We start from the raw sequence: 21,099 nt of genomic DNA, 5'->3' as shown, positions 1-21,099 counted from the left end.
ATTCAGTGTCCTCTGTCTCTGTACGACCCTGTGTGGATGAACCAGTGTCCTCTGTCTCTGTACGACCCTGTGTGGATGAACCAGTGTCCTCTGTCTCTGTACGACCCTGTGTGGATGAACCAGTGTCCTCTGTCTCTGTACAACCCTGTGTGGATGAACCAGTCTCCTCTGTCTCTGTACGACCCTGTGTGGATGAACCAGTGTCCCTGTGTGGATGAACCAGTGTCCTCTGTCTCTGTGAACCAGTGACCCTGTGTGGATGAACCAGTGTCCTCTGTCTCTGTACCCTGTGTGGATGAACCACCCTGTGTGGATGAACCAGTGTCCTCTGTCTCTGTACGACCCTGTGTGGATGAACCAGTGTCCTCTGTCTCTGTACGACCCTGTGTGGATGAACCAGTGTCCTCTGTCTCTGTACGACCCTGTGTGGATGAACCAGTGAGACCTGGTCAAACCTTTAGCTTTTTGCCATTCTCAGTGCAGGTGGTACATAAAGCCTGGAAATCTTTAGATCAGAGAGATCATACTGTTTATATTTATTTACTTTTCTGCTCTTTTGCACACTAATATCTCTACCTGTACATGACCATCTGATCATTTATCACTCCAGTGTTAATCTGCAAAATTGTAATTATTCGCCTACCTCCTCATGCCTTTTCGACACAATGTATATAGACTCTTTTTTTCTCTACTGTGTTATTATTGACTTGTTAATTGTTTACTCCATGTGTAACTCTGTGTTGTCTGTTCACACTGCTATGCTTTATCTTGGCCAGGTCGCAGTTGTAAATGAGAACTTGTTATCAACTAGCCTACCTGGTTAAATAAAGGTGAGAAAAAAAGAGAAAGCCTGCAGGTCCTGATCTTCTTGATCCCTGCTTTGTAAAACTGGCAGCTGATTTCATAGCTGAACCACTTACATCTCTGTTCAATCTAACCCTGGAATGTAATGAAATTCACAAAATCTGGAAAAAAATCAGCATTTGTCCTCCCACTTTTAAAGGGGGAGATCCAACTCTTAAATAATTATAGGCCCATCTCAAAGCTGTCACTCCTGGTGGAAATACTTGAAACCTTTGTGAGTGAACAGCTAAAAGAGTTTTTAATATACTAACTCTATTTGATCAATGTACCAAATCGGGCTCCAGGAAGAAGCAGAGCACAATGACAACAGCCATGAAGGTTTTTAAATGATATCACTGAAGCCCTTGACAAAAAACAGCACAACATACCTTGTGTCAATTGAAGCTCATCCTCAATACTGACAAAACTAATGGTGTTTTCTAAAGCAAGAAATAAACCTCTGAACCTTTCACCGCCTGTCAGGACAATGAGAGACTGTAACCTCATAGAAATATCTTGGAATTTTAATTGATGACGGCCTCTTAAAATGGCATATTCAACAACTTACATTTATGCCTATACTAGACTATGGGGATATTTTATATATGAATGCTTCCGCTCAGTGTTTGAGATCAATTGACACCCTTTATCATGGAGCATTGAGATTGATTTTAAACTGCAAAACCCTCACGCACCACCGCACTTTATAATACAAGGATCGGCTGGCCTTCTCTACTCAATCTTATGCTCAGTCACTGGTATACTTTTATTTACAAAGCCATTTTGGGGTTTCCTACCATTTTAATTTGGACATTTTTATTGTTCCGAAATGTGGTGGGTACTCTTCATTTGCAGGACTTTATCCTGCTAACTGTTCCAAATGTCCTAACTGAATTTGGTAAAAGGGCTTTTATGTACTCTGCGCCATCGTCTTGGATCACCTTAAAAAAATACTTTTCAACTGGAAGAACTTGTCCCGATTGATGTTTTTAAATCATTGATGAAAGATTGAGGCTGATTCCCTGACCTGTCAATGTTTTTAATTTGATGTTTTATGATATTGTTATACTCTTGTGAATGTTTTTTTTTTTACTAGATCACCTGTAGTTTTCATGTCTGTCTAAATGTGTAATGACATGGTGCTGCCTATCTTGGCCAGGACGCTCTTGAAAAGTACATTTCAAAATCTCAATGAGCCCTTCCTGATTAAATAACGGCGAAATAAATAAATATGTAGCTAAATGTAAATGCCGCATTTGAGTTGTCTGCTTCGCTGCAAACTGACTGGGGTATATGTAGGTAGAGGTGGGAGCAGGGCTCAACTGGAGCAGTTAACTGCAAACTTACAGCTGATCAATCTTGCTCTGGGAAATGACAGAGTCCTCTATGAAGTACGGTGTCAAGGCGTAGAAGCACCGGACCGGAGAGCTCCGTGGAGACGGGGCTACAACACCGGGAGGCATCGCTGCGGTGTGGAGAACGGGAGTGGGTCGACCTGTGGTTCTGTGGCGAGGCTTGCTTCACTCCAGAGCGGCCATGTGATTGGTTACGCACGGGTGACCATGAACCGCTGTACAGCACTGACCACGATCGGGGACACACCGAAAAACACGCCACTGATGTCTAGTTTTAGAACCTCAAACTCTTATTTCATCCAGATACACGGTTCAAGCACGAGCACCAAATCACTAGCACACCAAACAACGCAGGTCCGCTGTGTTTAGTCCAAAGTCGACATATGTAATAACACTCACATAATAAAATGTAAACAAATAAAATCAATATAAAAACAGAAGTTCAACGTTTCACAATTCGCTCTCCAGATACACTTCATTATCGGTGCCAAATAAACGCTTGACTGGATCAAGAGGCTGGAGAGACTGATCCCTGTGAGCTGTATTCTGTTCAGATGATGACATCCTGAATGTTCCCAACCCGCAGTTGGGCTGCGGTAAATACTACTTCCCGGGAGAAAGGGAGGAGACTGCGCACATGTGCTTCAATCCAGGCTCCGCAGGGATAGAAGGTGTAGCGCAGAAGCCATAAACACTGATCTTAGATCGGCGTTGGTGGTTCTCCCAAATGATCGTTATGGTTACAGGATGTGGAGGAAAGCTGATCCTAGATCTGCGCCAAAAGGTCGCCTTCTGCCTTGCGGCAGCGACACGGCTGTTTTCAGCTTCCTTCCAGTAAGAACGTGACGAAAACAAACACGGAACAAAGATTGGGAAATCCAACAGCAATCAGATAACACGAGGAGAACATGAGCCAGGTCCTAGCCGGGGTTGTTTATCTGGTTGTGAAGCAAGCATGTTGATTTCAACGTATTAGGTGGCCTACGCCTACATTTCATGTTGTGGAAAATACAGGCTTAAACCAACAAACATGTTCATATTCTCAGCTGTCAAATGACAACAAGTAGCATCCTAATCCTACCACATTGTATGTTGGTCTGTGTATGATGTTTTGTAATTGTCTCAGGGTGTGTCTGGCTGAATGTTTGTGTGTGTTGTCCTCAACCCTCAACTATGTGGTATAGAGGAAAGACCATGTGGACCAGGTGTAGTGGTTAGATTGATTATGGCTCAGCAGTGTGCAGCAATGCTGCTGTAGTGCCCTTGATTAACCTGATGGGCCGGCCACACACACACACACACACACACACACACACACACACACACACGAGATTGAATCCTTCCATGATCACATGCAATCTATCAATTTAATTTCAAATCACAGACACATTTAATCCTAACATATAGCAGATGTATATAGAATAGATAAGGTTATATACAGTGGGGCAAAAAAGTATTTAGTCAGCTACCAATTGTGCAAGTTCTCCCACTTAAAAAGATGAGGCCTGTAATTTTCATCATAGGTACACTTCAACTATGACAGACAAAATGAGAAGAAAAAAATCCAGAAAATCACATTGTAGGATTTTGAATGAATTTAATTGCAAATTATGGTTTCAATGACTCAATATTTCGGACAAAAACGAACAAACGTAACTAAGGCTGGGAACGTCAATACAATCAAAACTAGCAAAGGCAATGATCACAGGTCAGTCATAATGTGGCTAATATGCTAGCATATCTGTTGATGTAACAAGTTAAAAAGACAGGGATTACCGTAGGCTAGCTAGCTAGCTAGCTGCTAGGAGGATGTCATTGGAGGAGTGGTTGAGTGACTGACATTTTCCCCTCATTGGTTTCAGTAGCTATACACAGCTAGAGATGCACGTGTCATTTGGTTAGCTAACAAGAACTTGAACAACTGTTATACAGTTGGCATATTTGGGGCGGCAGGGTAGCCTAGTGGTAAGAGCGTTGGACTAGTAACCGGAAGGTTGCAAGTTCAAACCCCTGAGCTGACAAGGTACAAATCTGCCGTACTGCCCCTGAACAGGCAGGTAACCCACTGTTCCTAGGCCGTCATTGAAAATAAGAATTTGTTCTTAACTGACTTGCCTAGTTAAATAAAGGTAAAATTTAAAAAAAAAATATATATATATATATATATATATATATATATATATATTTCAGCTCATCTTGCTCTGGCTAGAATTAGTTGATGTACAGTATCAGTAAAAAGTATTGACACCTACTCATTCAAGGGTTTCTTTATTTTTACTATTATCTACATTGTAGAATAATATTGAAGACATTGAAACTATGAAATAACACATATGGAATCATGTAGTAACCAAAAAAAAAGTGGTGTCAAAATAGATTTTATATTTGAGATTCTTCTAAGTAGCCACTTGATGACAGCTTTACTTGGAATGCTTTTCCAACAGTCTTGAAGGAGTTCCCACATATGCCGAGCACTTGTTGGCTGCTTTTCCTTCACTCCGCGGTCCAACTCAACCCAACCCAAACCATCTCACTTGGGTTGAGGTCAGGTGATTGTGGAGGCCAGGCTATCTGATGCAGTACTCCATCACGCTCATTGGTCAAATAGCCCTTACACAGCCTGGAGGTGTGTTGGGTCATTGTCCTGTTGAAAAACAAATGATGGTGCAAACCAGATGGGATGGCATATCACTGCAGAATGCTGTGGTAGCCATGCTGGTTAAGTGTGCCTTGAATTCTAAATAAAAATCAGACAGTGTCACCAGAAAAGCACACCATCACACCTCCTCAAATCAAATTTTATTTGTCACATACACATGGTTAGCAGATGTTAATGCGAGTGTAGCGAAATGCTTGTGCTTCTAGTTCCGACAATGCAGTAATAACCAACAAGTAATCTAACTAACAATTCCAAAACTACTGTCTTATACACAGTGTAAGGGGATAAAGAATATGTACATAAGGATATATGAATGAGTGATGGTACAGAGCAGCATAGGCAAGATACAGTAGCTGATATCAAGTACAGTATATACATATGAGATGAGTATGTAAACAAAGTGGCATAGTTAAAGTGGCTAGTGATACATGTATTACATAAGGATGCAGTCGATGATATAGAGTACAGTATCAACGTATGCATATGAGATGAATAATGTAGGGTAAGTAACATTATATAAGGTAGCATTGTTTAAAGTGGCTAGTGATATATTTACATCATTTCCCATCAATTCCCATTATTAAAGTGGCTGGAGTTGAGTTAGTGTCATTGTCAGTGTGTTGGCAGCAGCCACTCAATGTTAGTGGTGGCTGTTTAACAGTCTGATGGCCTTGAGATAGAAGCTGTTTTTCAGTCTCTCGGTCCCAGCTTTGATGCACCTGTACTGACCTCGCCTTCTGGATGATAGCGGGGTGAACAGGCAGTGGCTTGGGTGGTTGATGTCCTTGATGATCTTTATGGCCTTCCTGTAACATCGGGTGGTGTAGGTGTCCTGGAGGGCAGGTAGTTTGCCCCCGGTGATGCGTTGTGCAGACCTCACTACCCTCTGGAGAGCCTTACGGTTGAGGGCGGAGCAGTTGCCGTACCAGGCGGTGATACAGCCCGCCAGGATTCTCTCGATTGTGCATCTGTAGAAGTTTGTGAGTGCTTTTGGTGACAAGCCGAATTTCTTCAGCCTCCTGAGGTTGAAGAGGCGCAGCTGCGCCTTCTTCACGATGCTGTCTGTGTGAGTGGACCAATTCAGTTTGTCTGTGATGTGTATGCCGAGGAACTTAAAACTTGCTACCCTCTCCACTACTGTTCCATCGATGTGGATAGGGGGGTGTTCCCTCTGCTGTTTCCTGAAGTCCACAATCATCTTAGTTTTGTTGACGTTGAGTGTGAGGTTATTTTCCTGACACCACACTCCGAGGGCCCTCACCTCCTCCCTGTAGGCCGTCTCATCGTTGTTGGTAATCAAGCTTACCACTGTTGTGTCGTCCACAAACTTGATGATTGAGTTGGAGGCGTGCGTGGCCACGCAGTCGTGGGTGAACAGAGAGTACAGGAGAGGGCTCCGAACGCACCCTTGTGGGGCCCCAGTGTTGAGGATCAGCGGGGAGGAGATGTTGTTGCCTACCCTCACCACCTGGGGGCGGCCCGTCAGGAAGTCCAGTACCCAGTTGCACAGGGCGGGGTCGAGACCCAGGGTCTCGAGCTTGATGACGAGCTTGGAGGGTACTATGGTGTTGAATGCCGAGCTGTAGTCGATGAACAGCATTCTCACATAGGTATTCCTCTTGTCCAGATGGGTTAGGGCAGTGTGCAGTGTGGTTGAGATTGCATCGTCTGTGGACCTATTTGGGCGGTAAGCAAATTGGAGTGGGTCTAGGGTGTCAGGTAGGGTGGAGGTGATATGGTCCTTGACTAGTCTCTCAAAGCACTTCATGATGACGGATGTGAGTGCTACGGGGCGGTAGTCGTTTAGCTCAGTTACCTTCGCTTTCTTGGGAACAGGAACAATGGTGGCCCTCTTGAAGCATGTGGGAACAGCAGACTGGTATAGGGATTGATTGAATATGTCCGTAAACACACCGGCCAGCTGGTCTGCGCATGCTCTGAGGGCGCGGCTGGGGATGCCGTCTGGGCCTGCAGCCTTGCGAGGGTTAACACGTTTAAATGTCTTACTCACCTCGGCTGCAGTGAAGGAGAGACCGCATGTTTTCGTTGCTGGCCGTGTCAGTGGCACTGTATTGTCCTCAAAGCGGGCAAAAAAGTTATTTAGTCTGCCTGGGAGCAAGACATCCTGGTCCGTGACTGGGCTGGATTTCTTCCTGTAGTCCGTGATTGACTGTAGACCCTGCCACATGCCTCTTGTGTCTGAGCCGTTGAATTGAGATTCTACTTTGTCTCTGTACTGACGCTTAGCTTGTTTGATAGCCTTGCGGAGGGAATAGCTGCACTGTTTGTATTCGGTCATGTTACCAGACACCTTGCCCTGATTAAAAGCAGTGGTTCGCGCTTTCAGTTTCACGCGAATGCTGCCATCAATCCACGGTTTCTGGTTAGGGAATGTTTTAATCGTTGCTATGGGAACAACATCTTCAACGCACGTTCTGATGAACTCGTACACCGAATCAGCGTATTCGTCAATGTTGTTGTCTGACGCAACACGAAACATCTCCCAGTCCACGTGATGGAAGCAGTCTTGGAGTGTGGAATCAGATTGGTCGGACCTCAGCGTGGGAGCCTCTTGTTTTAGTTTCTGTCTGTAGGCAGGGATCAACAAAATGGAGTCGTGGTCAGCTTTTCCGAAAGGGGGGCGGGGCAGGGCCTTATATGCGTCGCGGAAGGGGCGCATGCTTCACGGAGGGAACCACACATGCGAAGATCATCCGTTCACCTACTCTGCGTCTCACAAAGACACAGCTGTTGGAACCAAAAGTCTCAAATTTGGCCCAAAGGACAGATTTCCACCGGTCTAATGTACATTGCTAGTGTTTCTTGGTCCAAGCAAGTCTCTTCTTATTGGTGTCCTTTGGTAGTGTTTTTTTGCAGTATTTTTGACCATGAAGGCCTGATTCTCACAGGCTCCTCTGAACAGTTGATGTCGAGATGTGTCCGTTACTTGAACTCGGAAGCATTTTTTGTGCTGCAATTTCTGAGGCTGGTAACTAATGAACTTATCCTCTGCAGAAAAGGTAACTCTGGGTCTTCCTTTCCTGTGGCAGTCCTCATGAGAGCCAGTTTCATCATAGCACTTGATGGTTTTTGTGACTGCACTTGAAGAAACGTTCAAAGTTGTTGACATTTTCAGGATTGACTGACCTTCACGTCTTAAAGTAATGATGGACTGTCATTTCTCTTTGCTTATTTGAGCTGTTCTTGCCATAACATGGACTTGGTATTTTACCAAATAAGGCTCTCTTCTGTATACCACCCCTACCTTGTCAGAACACAACTGATTGGCTCAAACACATTAAAGAAATTCAACAAATGAACTTTTTACAGGGCACACCTGTTAATTGAAATGCATTCCAGCTGACTACCTCATGAAGCTGGTTTAGAGAATGCCAAGCATGTGCAAAGCTGTCAAGGCAAATGGTGGCTATTTGAAGAATCTCAAATATAAAATATTTTGATTTGTTTTAACACTTTTTTGGTTACTACACGATTCCATGTGTTATTTTATGGTTTTGATGTCTTCACTATTATTCTATAAAATGTAGAAAATAGTAAAAATAAAGAAAATCCCTGGAATGAGTAGGTGTGTCCAAACCTTTGACTGGTACTGTGCATAATGGAGAGAGAGCCTACCTTTCATGGTTGTTTGATCAATAGGACTGTAAAGTTCCCAAATGTAAGGGGACTACCGTGGTATTGACATATTTTTAGAAATCCATTCAGGTGTATTTTGTGTCTTTTGGTGAATGCATTCTAATGATCTAAAGTCAAGCTGTTGCAACTGTCTGTAAACACACAGTCCAGTTCAAAGTGAATGATGGCAGGCCTGTGTAGCAAATGGCTTGTTTGCTTAAAGGCCTACTGTAGCTCTGATTGTCTATGGTGCACCGGTCTGCGGAGACTCCAGTCCTGGACGAGACAGATGTTTTTTATTGGGTTTTATTTACTGCCGTGTCTATTCAATTGTCCAAAGACACAGCCGCTATAGCAATCTATATTGCTATAGCAGTTTCACAAATGACTTCGTATACGTAATTCCCAGACATGGGGCGGCAGGGTAGCCTGGTGGTTAGAGTGTTGGACTAGTAACCGGAAGGTTGCAAGTTCAAACCCCCGAGCCGACAAGGTACAAATCTGTCGTTCTGCCCCTGAACAGGCAGTTAACCCACTGTTCCTAGGCCGTCATTGAAAATAAGAATTTGTTCTTAACTGACTTGCCTGGTTAAATAAAAGGTAAAATAAAAATATAAAAAACATTCTAAGAATTAATGAAACGTGAAAACGACCATAAGTGCTTGCTTGTCAGAAAATGTTTTATTTTTATTTTTAATCTTCCTGAGATGTCTATGAACAGGTTTTAAGATTTCATGTTGCTAAAATGCTGTCAGTTCCACTTTAAGAAACTGGTATAATGCTTTAAATTTCCTGGTAAAATGAAGGTAAACATTACCTGAATACAACAGGGAGGTCTTTAACAGTCCCAGCAGCTATTTCTAACCTCATCTCTCCTTGTTTTTCCAGGACTAAACTATTGAAATAAAACCTCTCACAAAACTGCTTACAGAGAATGGAGGGCCTGACTGGTACAAATCGGTTACACTCATACAATTGTTTCCTTTCTTTAGCTCTAGTCCCTCCTCATATCACGTCACCTGGCTGTTATGTTCTAGTCCCTCCTCATATCACGTCACCTGGCTGTTATGTTCTAGTCCCTCCTCATATCACGTCACCTGGCTGTTATGTTCTAGTCCCTCCTCATATCACGTCACCTGGCTGTTATGTTCTAGTCCCCCCTCATATCACGTCACCTGGCTGTTATGTTCTAGTCCCCCTCATATCACGTCACCTGGCTGTTATGTTCTAGTCCCTCCTCATATCACGTCACCTGGCTGTTATGTTCTAGTCCCTCCTCATGCCACCTGGCTGTTATGTTCTAGTCCCTCCTCATGCCACCTGGCTGTTATGTTCTAGTCCCTCCTCATGTCACCTGGCTGTTATGTTCTAGTCCCTCCTCATATCACGTCACCTGGCTGTTATGTTCTAGTCCCCCTCATGTCACCTGGCTGTTATGTTCTAGTCCCTCCTCATGTCACCTGGCTGTTATGTTCTAGTCCCTCCTCATGTCACCTGGCTGTTATGTTCTAGTCCCTCCTCATATCACCTGGCTGTTATGTTCTAGTCCCTCCTCATCACCTGGCACTAGTCCCTCCTCATATCACCTGGCTGTTATGTTCTAGTCCCTCCTCATATCACCTGGCTGTTATGTTCTAGTCCCTCCTCATATCACCTGGCTGTTATGTTCTAGTCCCTCCTCATATCACCTGGCTGTTATGTTCTAGTCCCTCCTCATATCACCTGGCTGTTATGTTCTAGTCCCTCCTCATATCACCTGGCTGTTATGTTCTAGTCCCTCCTCATATCACCTGGCTGTATGTTCTAGTCCCTCCTCATATCACCTGGCTGTATGTTCTAGTCCCTCATATCACCTGGCTGTATGTTCTAGTCCCTCATATCACCTGGCTGTATGTTCTAGTCCCTCATATCACCTGGCTGTATGTTCTAGTCCCTCATATCAGGTCACCTGGCTGCATGTTCTGAGAAGTTTAAGTATTGGGACATAGACTCAAGTGTGTGTTTTTTTGGTTTTACTATCCTTGTAGGGACCAGACGTCCTGACAATGATAGTAAAACAAGGAACATCTATACAAAATGGGGACATTTCACAGGTCCCCACAAGGGAAAAGGCAATTTAATGCTTAGGGTTAGAATTAGGGGTAAGGCTTAGGGAAACTGATATTTTAAATGGGAAACAATTGTTTAGACCGACAAGGACATTAAAACAAACGTGTGCTTGTGTGAGTAATCAGGTTCGGAGGTAATGATTAACACAAGGAACACTGACTAACTAACATTGTGACCAGATAAACAGTAAACAGTGGTTATCCAAAGCCTGATTGATGGAAGGCTGTGGGGTACAAATGGGTATCTGACGCTATCACTGTGGTCAGATAAACAGGGAAGTCCACTAACCCAAAGTCTGATGCAAGAGGGTGCAGTAAAACTGTGAAAGCCGTTCCTGGTCGATTTCCTCTCTGGAACCAGCTCATACCAGGGTTTGATTCATTTGTTCAGTAACCCATTTCTGTTGTAGGGCCTTGCATACAGAGCAGAGGTTTATGTCTGAGCAAATAAACGTATGTACATGTGTAGAGGAGGTGGCGTGGGTCACCTAGGCTTTAGCTCAGAGGGCTAGTACAGTCCAAGTCACATTGGCAACCTGGGTTCAATACAACGTCTGCTGTATCCACGCATGCAGGATGCACGTAATCTATCGAGAACAATAAAAGGTATCTGATGAAAGTCACACCTCGCCCTGACATAGCCAATCACAACCTGTGGAAGCCTGAGGCGGCCAATCACCTGACCGCTGTGTCATTAGACTTGATAAATCAGTCATTTATGACTCTGCAAAGACAGACACAACCAGCCAGCCGTTAATACTGTACTTGTGCCAGGGGACTTTTACAGTGAACAATATAAAAGTGACGTCCCCCTGTTGACAATGTCCAACCACTACTGACTCAGTCAATACACAGAGCAGTGTATCTCTTTCCATTATAGATGTTGGGGCGGGACAACCGTTTACCTCTGTTGCCGACTCCCAAACTAAAACAACTTGGCTTCAATTTGGTTTGAAAAGACCTTGGATGTTGTTTTGGGGAATTCTGTGCTCCTTCCATAGAACAATGGAGAGAAAACACCCGTTGACCTTCGGCAGCATGGTTTGGAACAGTAGTGCAACTACTGTACTGCTGGTGGTCAAGGAGGTACATGTCGAGAGACACAAGACATCAATCTGATGCATGCAGGGGAGGGGGGGGGTATTCATGCACGCACACACTCCTGATCATGACCCCAAAGGATGCGTTTCTCACATTGTAGTAGATTACCCTCAGAAAACACACACATCTAGGCCTATCTAATCCAGGTACAGTATATTGACACACACAGGTCCATCTGACAGTTTAAAGGTTATTAGGACAACCCCTGTTCATCACCTTAAAACACTACACCATTTGCACTTAGCAGCTCACCAAGATGCACAAACAACCCCAGGCAGGCAGCATCTGGAAATAGTATCCACTGGAAGAGTATGCCTGAAAAGGTTAAATCTGGAGTGGCTGAAAACAGCAGTGTGTGTGTGTGTGTGTGTTGATAAAATACTTTCCATAGTGTGAGCTGCTCAAACAAAAGGGGAATGTGATGGGTCCACACTCAAAAAGGATGTTGCATAATGCTTACTTCATTACTCAATGTTTTTAATTATTTTCACTGCATCAGGGATAGGGTACACAGACGTTTCGGCTTTACAGCCTTCATCAGCGTGTTGTGTGAGCTGCTTCCATGTGTATTTGTTGAATAGATCACATTAAAATATATTTTTCAAAAGTGATTTGTATCCTCTTTTAATGAGAAGGCACACACACACACAACTCAAAAGTGTGCGTGCGCACGCACACACACACACACACACACATTGCTGCTCCTTGTGAATATTGATTTCACTCCCAGCTGCACAAACACTGACAGCTCTCTCAATGCGATAACAGAAACACCAAACTGGCCTGTGATCCATGTTCTGTTCTAATTATTTTGGCCCACATCCTGACAGGCTCTGACAAGCTACACTGCTCTCTAGTTGACAGTCAGAGAACTGCAGTGCCAACATTGACTGAGCCTTTCTGACAAAAATGGGACAAATAAAGCATTGGGAAGAGATGAAGCCCGAGTACAGACTTTGTTTAGTAAACACACAGACGAACACACGAGCAGAAGGCAATGTTACGTGAGAGCGGTTCAGCTGGAGTCCGTTGTGGACAGAGACATGACAAACCTGATCTACAACGACTCCACAGCTCAGACACTCACTGGTCTAAGCAACAAAGGGAGAATCGCATTGTGATGTTACAATAGCACAGGAGTTCTGTATGGAGTCAATCACAGAGGAGTTCTTTATGATGTCACAATCACACAGGACAGAACGCTCACACAGGTGCTGCTTGAGGTCACCAGCTGTTTCCATTAACTTGTCCAGTGATTTCTCGATTTAGAAAGTTTGCATAGAAAATACATGTGACAATTGCCTGCTTAGGGTGCGTTTCCATTGAACCATCTTGTGTCGATGAAAACAGCTGGACATAATGATACCACACCTAAAAAATAAGTTGACGCAAAAACCTAGTGTTGAATAAAAATGTTGTGGTTGAAGTGTTTTCATTACCCCTTTAGGCAAATTGGGTATCAATACATTTCCCTCCCACCTATCTGTTTCATGTCTCAGGTAGTCCGCGAAAGCCAGCATGGATAGAATGTAATAAATGACTAATATTTGCCATATTCTTATAATCATCATGTGCCATCGTATCGCCCATGGACTGTGCCATGGTGAGACTTGCACTCCTGTAGATCTGAAATAATTGCGAGGTGAAACTTGCCAGCCAACCAGAAAAGCAAGGCGAAGCAATTCAGGCATTCTTGAAAGTCAGGACAACACTTCCCTGCAAAGAAAAATGCTTGTAGTTGAAAAAAATAAAATAGTTTTTCGCAAGACCTAGGCATTTACAATTATGCCGCATTCAAAACAACTGGAAGCTCGGAACTCCGAAATAGCAGACTTCAGTGCGAAACTGGGAACTCTGGGGGGGAAAAACAAGCTCTAACTGGGCAAAAAAAATTGAAATTTGTACAGCCATCCGACTCGGAAACTCTGGCCTCTTTCTAGAACTCTGACTTTCTGACCTGAGGATCACTAATGTCATGATTTGACCTATTTTTCCGAGGTCCCAGTTGTTTTAAATGCGGTATCTATTGTGGAGTGAGCTTTATAGTTATGCAGTGACATCATGTGCCCTGCGTACCTTCAAAATTATTTGTCAATCATAATTTATTCAAAAAACACAGTTTCCATCGTCATTTGATGAAGAAATTTAGAAATTTAGAACCAGGAACAGATATAGCCCTTGGTTCTCTCCAGACCTGACTGCCCTTAACCAACACAAAAACATCCTATGGGGTTCTGCATTAGCATCAAACAGCCCCCGTGATATGCAACTTTTCAGGGAAGCTAGAAACCAATATACACAGGCAGTTAGAAAAGCCAAGGCTAGCTTTTTCAAGCAGAAATTTGCTTCCTGCAACACAAACTCAAAAAAGTTCTGGGACACTAAAGTCCATGGAGAATAAGAACATCTCCCAGCTGCCCACTGCACTGAGGATAGGCAACTCTGTCACCACCAAAAAATCCACTATAATTGAGAATTTCAATAAGCATTTTTCTACGGCTGGCCATGCTTTCCACCTGGCTACCCCTACCCCGGTTAACAGCACTGCACCCCCCACAGCAACTCGCCCAAGCCTTCCCCATTTCTCCTTCTCCCAAATCCAGTCAGCTGATGTTCTGAAAGAGCTGCAAAATCTGGACCCCTACAAATCAGCCGGGCTAGACAATCTGGATCCTTTCTTTCTAAAATGATCTGCCAAAATTGTTGCAACCCCTATTACTAGCCTGTTCAACCTCTCTTTCGTGTCGTCTGAGATTCCCAAAGATTGGAAAGCAGCTGCGGTCATCCACCTCTTCAAAGGGGGAGGACACATTTGACCCAAACTGCTACAGACCTATATCTATCCTACCCTGCTTTTCTAAGGTCTTCGAAAGCCAAGTCAACAAACAGATTACCGACCATTTCGAATCCCACCGCAACTTCTCCGCTATGCAATCTGGTTTCAGAGCTGGTCATGGGTGCACCTCAGCCACGCTCAAGGTCTTAAACGATATCTTAACCGCCATCGATACGAAACAATACTGTGCAGCCGTATTCATTGACCTGGCAAAGGCTTTCGACTCTGTCAATCACCACATCCTCATCAGCAGACTCGATAGCCTTGGTTTCTCAAATGATTGCCTTGCCTGGTTCACCAACTACTTTTCTGATAGAGTTCAGTGTGTCAAATCGGAGGGCCTGTTGTCCGGGCCTCTGGCAGTCTATGGGGGTACCACAGGGTTCAATTCTTGGGCCGACTCTTCTCTGTATACATCAATGATGTCACTCTTGCTGCTGGTGAGTCTGATCCACCTCTACACTGACGATATCATTCTGTATACTTCTGGACCTTCTTTGGACACTGTGTTAACAACCCTCCAGACGAGCTTCAATGCCATATCGTGGCCTCCAACTGCTCTTAAATACAAGTAAAACTAAATGCATGCTCTTCAACTGATCGCTGCCTGCACCTGCCCGCCCCTCCAGCATCACTACTCTGGACAGTTCTGACTTAGAATATGTGGACAACTACAAATACCTAGGTGTCTGGTTAGACTGTAAACTCTCCTTCCAGACTCACATCAAACATCTCCAATCCAAAGTTAAATCTAGAATTGGCTTCCTATTTCGCAACAAAGTGTCCTTCACTCATGCTGCCAAACATACCTTCGTGAAACTGACCAAACTGTCCAATACCCTACTTGATAAATTGGATGCAGCCTATCACAGTACCATCCGTTGTGTCACCAAAGCCCATATATTACCCACCACTGCGACCTATACGCTCTCGTTGGCTGCCCCTCGCTTCATACTCGTCGCCAAACCCACTGGCTCCAGGTCATCTACAAGACCCTGCTGGGTAAAGTCCCCCTTATCTCAGCTCGCTGGTCACCATAGCAGCACCCACCTGTAGCACGCGCTCCAGCAGGTATATCTCTCTGGTCACCCCCAAAACCAATTCTTCCTTTGGCCGCCTCTGCTTCCAGTTCTCTGCTGCCAATGACTGGAACGAACTACAAAAATCTCTGAAACTGGAAACACTTATCTCCCTCACTAGCTTTAAGCACCAGCTGTCAGAGCAGCTCACAGATTACTGCACCTGTACACAGCCCATCTATAATTTAGCCCAAACAACTACCCCTACCGTATTTATTTTGCTCCTTTGCACCCCATTATTTCTCTCTGTACTTTGCACATTCTTCCACTGCAAATCTATCATTCCAGTGTTTTACTTGCTATATTGTATTTACTTCACCACCATGGCCTTTTTTGCCTTTACCTCCCTTCTCACCTCATTTGCTCACATTGTATATAGACTTATTTTTCTACTGTATGTTTGTTTACTCCATGTGTAACTCTGCGTTGTTGTATGTGTCGAACTGCTTTACTTTATCTTGGCCAGGTCGCAATTGTAAATGAGAACTTGTTCTCAACTTGACTACCTGGTTAAATAAAAGGTGAAATAAAATAAATTAAATAAATTTGCCACAATAAAAGTTAGACCGAAGAAAAATCCACCCGTCGAACGGATAAAAATATTGTCAATCTTTAGAAAATGTATCCCATATATATTCCGTTTCCATTACACGTCTCAAGGATTTTTATTTGCAACGTTGCTTTTGGCAAATAAACCTGGGTCAATGGAAACCTGCTTACTGTCACACATCAGATTTCTCACAATTGCACATGGTCTCTCTCTGATGTCACAATGGCACAGAGTGACATTTGTAGTGTCACAAACAAGAGTGATGATGTCAGGGGTGTGTGCATCTGTCCTACCTCCTAGGCTGAGAGCGCCGGTCATCCTCCCCACTGCCAGACTCCTGAGGAGAGAAACACACAGATGGTTAACACAACATCCGTGTAGTCAGCTAGTCCAGAGACTGACCAACTCTCACATTGACCAGTTGGGGAGTAATGGATCCCATTTAACATCAGCATCCGTGTGGTCAGCTAGTCCAGAGACTGACCAACTCTCACATTGACCAGTTGGGAAGTAATGGATCCCATTTAACATCAGCATCCGTGTGGTCAGCTAGTCCAGAGACTGACCAACTCTCACATTGACCAGTTGGGAAGTAATGGATCCCATTTAACATCAGCATCCGTGTGGTCAGCTAGTCCAGAGACTGACCAACTCTCACATTGACCAGTTAGGGAGTAATGGATCCCATTTAACTGATTTTAACAAGTGTTTTAACTGTAATCCACTATCTTACCAGCAAAAATATTGTAATCAGATTTACAGATACTTTTGAAGAACTACATGATTATTTCTAGGGTTACTTTTCAATTGAGAAAGAACATTTGCACCATTTTTCTGACACCTTTCTGATTCAATAACCAGAGTTCCATCCAACCATTTCATGTGGATGAATTATCTGATGTGTGAAAAACATCATGACGGGCTGATGGAAACACAATAATGCAAGTACAATTTTATAAATGCTAACAGAATTTATTTGTTGACATCGTGGGATTTATTTTTGTCGATACAATTAATTATGTGAGAAATTGCAGGGGAATTCATCATTTCGAAGTAGAGAACTTGGAGTCATGCGATATGTTGTGTGGTCCTCCCACTACAACTCAGGAAAGCATGCAGTTTATTAAGCTACAAATGAAATAATGATGAACTGAACAGGGTGATGAAAGTGCACGTGATGAGCTTGATGCTCCCTGCCCAGTAAATATTGAGGGTCGTATTCTGGTGACATGATAATCGATCCATTTATTTTATTTTTTTTAAAGGCTCTTATCCATAATCTCATTGTAGGTAGCCGTACCCGCACTGTAACTGTGACCTGTTGAGCACACCAGCCTAGACCAGAGTGGGCACATTTGCTTTATAACGCAACACTATGTGACAAAACCATCAGTAGAGTTGAAAATGTGATGGAAACCCATTTAACTTGTATTTTTCCATTTGGTCTCAAATTTTTTTGGGCACAAATGTGTTTACATACCTGTTAGTGAGAATTTCTCATTTTCCAAGGTAATCCAGGTGTGGCATATGAAGAAGATGATTAAGCAGCATGAACATTACAAAGGTGCACCTTATGCTGTGATTGTGGCCTCTGGAATGTTGTCCCACTCTTCAATTGCTGTGCGAAGTTGCTGGATATTGGCAGGAACAGGAACGTTGTACACTTCGATCCAGAGCATCCCAAACATGCTCAACGGGGACATGTCTGGTGAATATGCAGGCCATGGAAGAACTGGGACATTTTCAGCTTCCAGGAATTGTGTACAGACCCTTGCGACATGGGGCTGTACATTATGCTGAAACATGAGGTGATGGCAGCAGATGAGTGGCACGACAATGGGTCTTAGGATCTCGTCACAGTGTCTCTGTGCATTTAAACTGCCTTTGATAGAATGCAATTGTGTTTGTTGTCCGTAGCTTATGCATGTCCATACCATAACCCCACCGCCACCATGGGGCACTCTGTTCACAACGCTGACATCAACAAACTGCTCGACCACAGGACACCATACATGCTGTCTGCCATCTGCCCGGAACAGTTGAAACCCAGATTAATCCTTGAAGAACAATCTTCTCCAGCGTGCCAGTGGCCATCGAAGGTAAGCACTTACATACTGAAGTTGGTTATGACGCAACTGCAGTCAGGTCAAGACCCTGGTGAGGACGACAAGCATTCAGATGAGCTTCTCTGAGACGGATTCTGACAGTTTGTACAGAAATCTTTGGTTGTGCAAACCCACAGTTACATCAGCTGTCTGGGTGCCTGGTCTCAGACAATCCTGCAGGTTAAGAAGCCAGATGTGAAGGTCCTAGGCTGGCATGGATACACATGGTCTGCAGTTGTGGGCATATGCTTAAAAGATTCTGTTGAAAATACGCCCGGCCTTGATCAAAATTAAATGTTTTTGCATATTTTCAGTGTGGAACCCGTCTATGTTAAGGGGGGGGGGTATAGCCTCGGCTAAATGGCTCTAGCAGTTCCTAAAGTGGAAAATAGACAAGACGCAATTATTCCAAAACTGCAGCTCGTTTTCGGTACACATTTTCCTACTTCAATCAACCAGTCCATTTAGAATTTGTGATAAAACTGTCATCATTTGGCAAGGAATGTTAATTTTTACAGGGACAGTGCACATTAATCAACGTTTCAGTAAAAGTGACGGTTTTAGCCAGCCGGCTAATTTTCAACCTGCAGTCCCTGGGCAGGTTATTTAAAACAATTACAATATAGACAATAGCAACATAGGACAAGCAAGACGTAGCATACAGACAGAGCAACATAGGACAAGCAAGACGTAGCATACAGACAGATCAACACATTTTAATGTAACAGTCCAGTGAAAATCTCACTTTAAAAAAGTTAAACCCCTAGAGTCGATGTCCATGACCCCACAGAAATCTAATCAGCCTTATTTTTTTTTAATTCCCATAAAAATCTGTCAGTTTAAGCTAGATGTATCTGGGGTCTGTTTTTGCATATGATGCATCTCAATCCACTGCATTGCGGTGAAAGGTGACAGAGCAGTGGTTGTCAGACCACGAGACGTCCCGAAAATTGGTATTCTGTACTGTTTGAACGGTTCGGTAGACAAACTGTTAGGAACCCTGTATGGAAAGATTAGACTCTCACGATGGTGTTGGCCGTCTTGGGACTAGTCTGAAGTCGGTACAGCCGATCTGCCAACGTCTTTCTTTAGGGGGTGAACAGTTTGGCCTACACACTAATCTGTGTAAAGGTGAGATTCTCAGGAACACAAACATGTCAGTTGTTTTCTCTAGGACACCCACAGGCCTCACAAGACTTGTCTGAAAGCCCCTTGGTACCAGTCAAAAAAAATCAGTTGTCTATCAGTTGTTCCATGTAGTGAATCTGTTATTCAATGCGTTTTTATGGGCTAATAGCAGTACAGCTAAATAAAATGTTTAAAATAAAATGTTATATATTTTTTGTTTCATCAAATAGCAAAACTTTCATTTGTATGAACCTCTCAAAACAATCCCATATAGGTTAGTAGAACCCTCCCTCCCCCAAATCCTGTGAAATGACATCAACACATACTGGAGGAGTTACTGGCTAGCTACAAGTGGCTAGCTTAGCTAACACACTAGCTTCTGTACGTCGGTCATGGCGCGCATGACTAGAATAACACGTTGATGAACCACCAAATGCATACCCCATTTCTGTTTGAAAATTGAGGAAGGAATAGGAGATGGGATGTTTTTCATGCCCAAAGTCTACTGTTAAAGCTAATTTCCTGCCATTCTAAATATTTGGCCATAGCTTATGACGTGTTCTTATGCTATCTGGGGGGCCACCCCGACCTCTCTTCAGGAAAAACTAAATTCACTTGCCTGTTCATGCAGCCACAATGCACATTTCATCAAATAGTTCTACAGTATTTAAAAAAATATTTATCCCTACAATTGAGTGGGCTAATAAGTCCTTCGTTTTTAGATTATGCTCAGGTAAAATAATTTGGCTAATCTATATTTCCAAGGCTTGAAGATCAAGGGCAAGGGGTATTTAATGAATTGGAATGACTGGAAATTATACAGACTTTGGTTTTTAATGTGGAGATAATAATTTGATTGGGCTTTATCTGTAGGAGAAAGCAATGGGTTTAGAAGACTAGATATCCAACCCATCAAGTCAAATGCAACACCCAGTAACTATGTATCTAACATGGATTTATCCTGCAATATATGTTGTTGAATTGGTAATATTAATTTGAGATTACTTTACTGAATTTGGGAAATCCCAAAATTACTTTACTGATTACAATTTTGGAAAGATAACGAGTAAATAACAGATTACTTTAAGAAAGTAACCAATCTAACCCTGTCACACACACACCGGAGAATGACCAACTCTCTCCGTCACACACACACACAGACCGGAGAATGACCAACTCTCTCCGTCACACACACACACACACACCGGAGAATGACCAACTCTCTCCGTCACACACACACACACCGGAGAATGACCAACTCTCTCTGTCACACACAGAGAGAGAATGACCAACTCTCTCCGTCACACACAGAGAGAGAATGACTGCGTGCAACAGGCTATACAGTTTAACTACCCCTATTAGAGCAGAGAGACGAGCCGTTCAGCCTGTATTCAATTTGCTCACCCTCTCCAGGAAAATGACCTCAGTCTGTTTATAAGGCGCGGTTCGAGAGAAAAAGATTCACACACAAACATGTTTGGGTTTTCCCTGACTGTCAAGTTTTTATTTTGGTGATTGTTAGTTCTCAAAGATGATCTTATTTAACAAATATATAGCTCCATTATCTTTCCATATACTTTATTTTACCTTTATTTAACTAGGCAAGTCAGTTAAGAACAAATTCTTATTTTCAATGACGGCCTAGGAACAGTGGGTTAACTGCCTGTTCAGGGGCAGAACGACAGATTTGTACCTTGTC

General features: G+C 43.3%; 1 protein-coding gene and 1 long non-coding RNA gene across 3 annotated transcripts in view; both read right to left on the bottom strand.

The window, feature by feature from the left end:
• LOC112254501 (protein phosphatase Slingshot homolog 2) overlaps positions 1-21,099 on the bottom strand; it is a 48,476-nt gene that overhangs the window by 23,618 nt on the left and 3,759 nt on the right. The window contains exon 2 of one of the 2 annotated variants that reach the window (XM_042311558.1): positions 16,461-16,504. In XM_042311558.1, the coding sequence (XP_042167492.1) occupies positions 16,461-16,504 (44 nt within the window). Of the gene's footprint in view, positions 1-2,190; positions 3,460-16,460; positions 16,505-21,099 lie in introns of those variants that run through there. The other variant, XM_042311557.1, reaches the window with a different exon arrangement.
• LOC121841675 lies at positions 9,042-13,947 on the bottom strand. The gene is made up of 3 exons (XR_006080712.1): positions 10,080-13,947; positions 9,848-9,987; positions 9,042-9,745 (listed from the first exon to the last, which is right to left on the bottom strand). It is a non-coding gene; the product is annotated as an uncharacterized LOC121841675 (long non-coding RNA).

This window comes from Oncorhynchus tshawytscha, linkage group LG33 (genome assembly GCF_018296145.1).
Source record: "Oncorhynchus tshawytscha isolate Ot180627B linkage group LG33, Otsh_v2.0, whole genome shotgun sequence".
In the NCBI taxonomy this organism is placed as follows: domain Eukaryota; kingdom Metazoa; phylum Chordata; class Actinopteri; order Salmoniformes; family Salmonidae; genus Oncorhynchus; species Oncorhynchus tshawytscha.
This window is presented reverse-complemented; position numbering and strand designations above follow the sequence as displayed.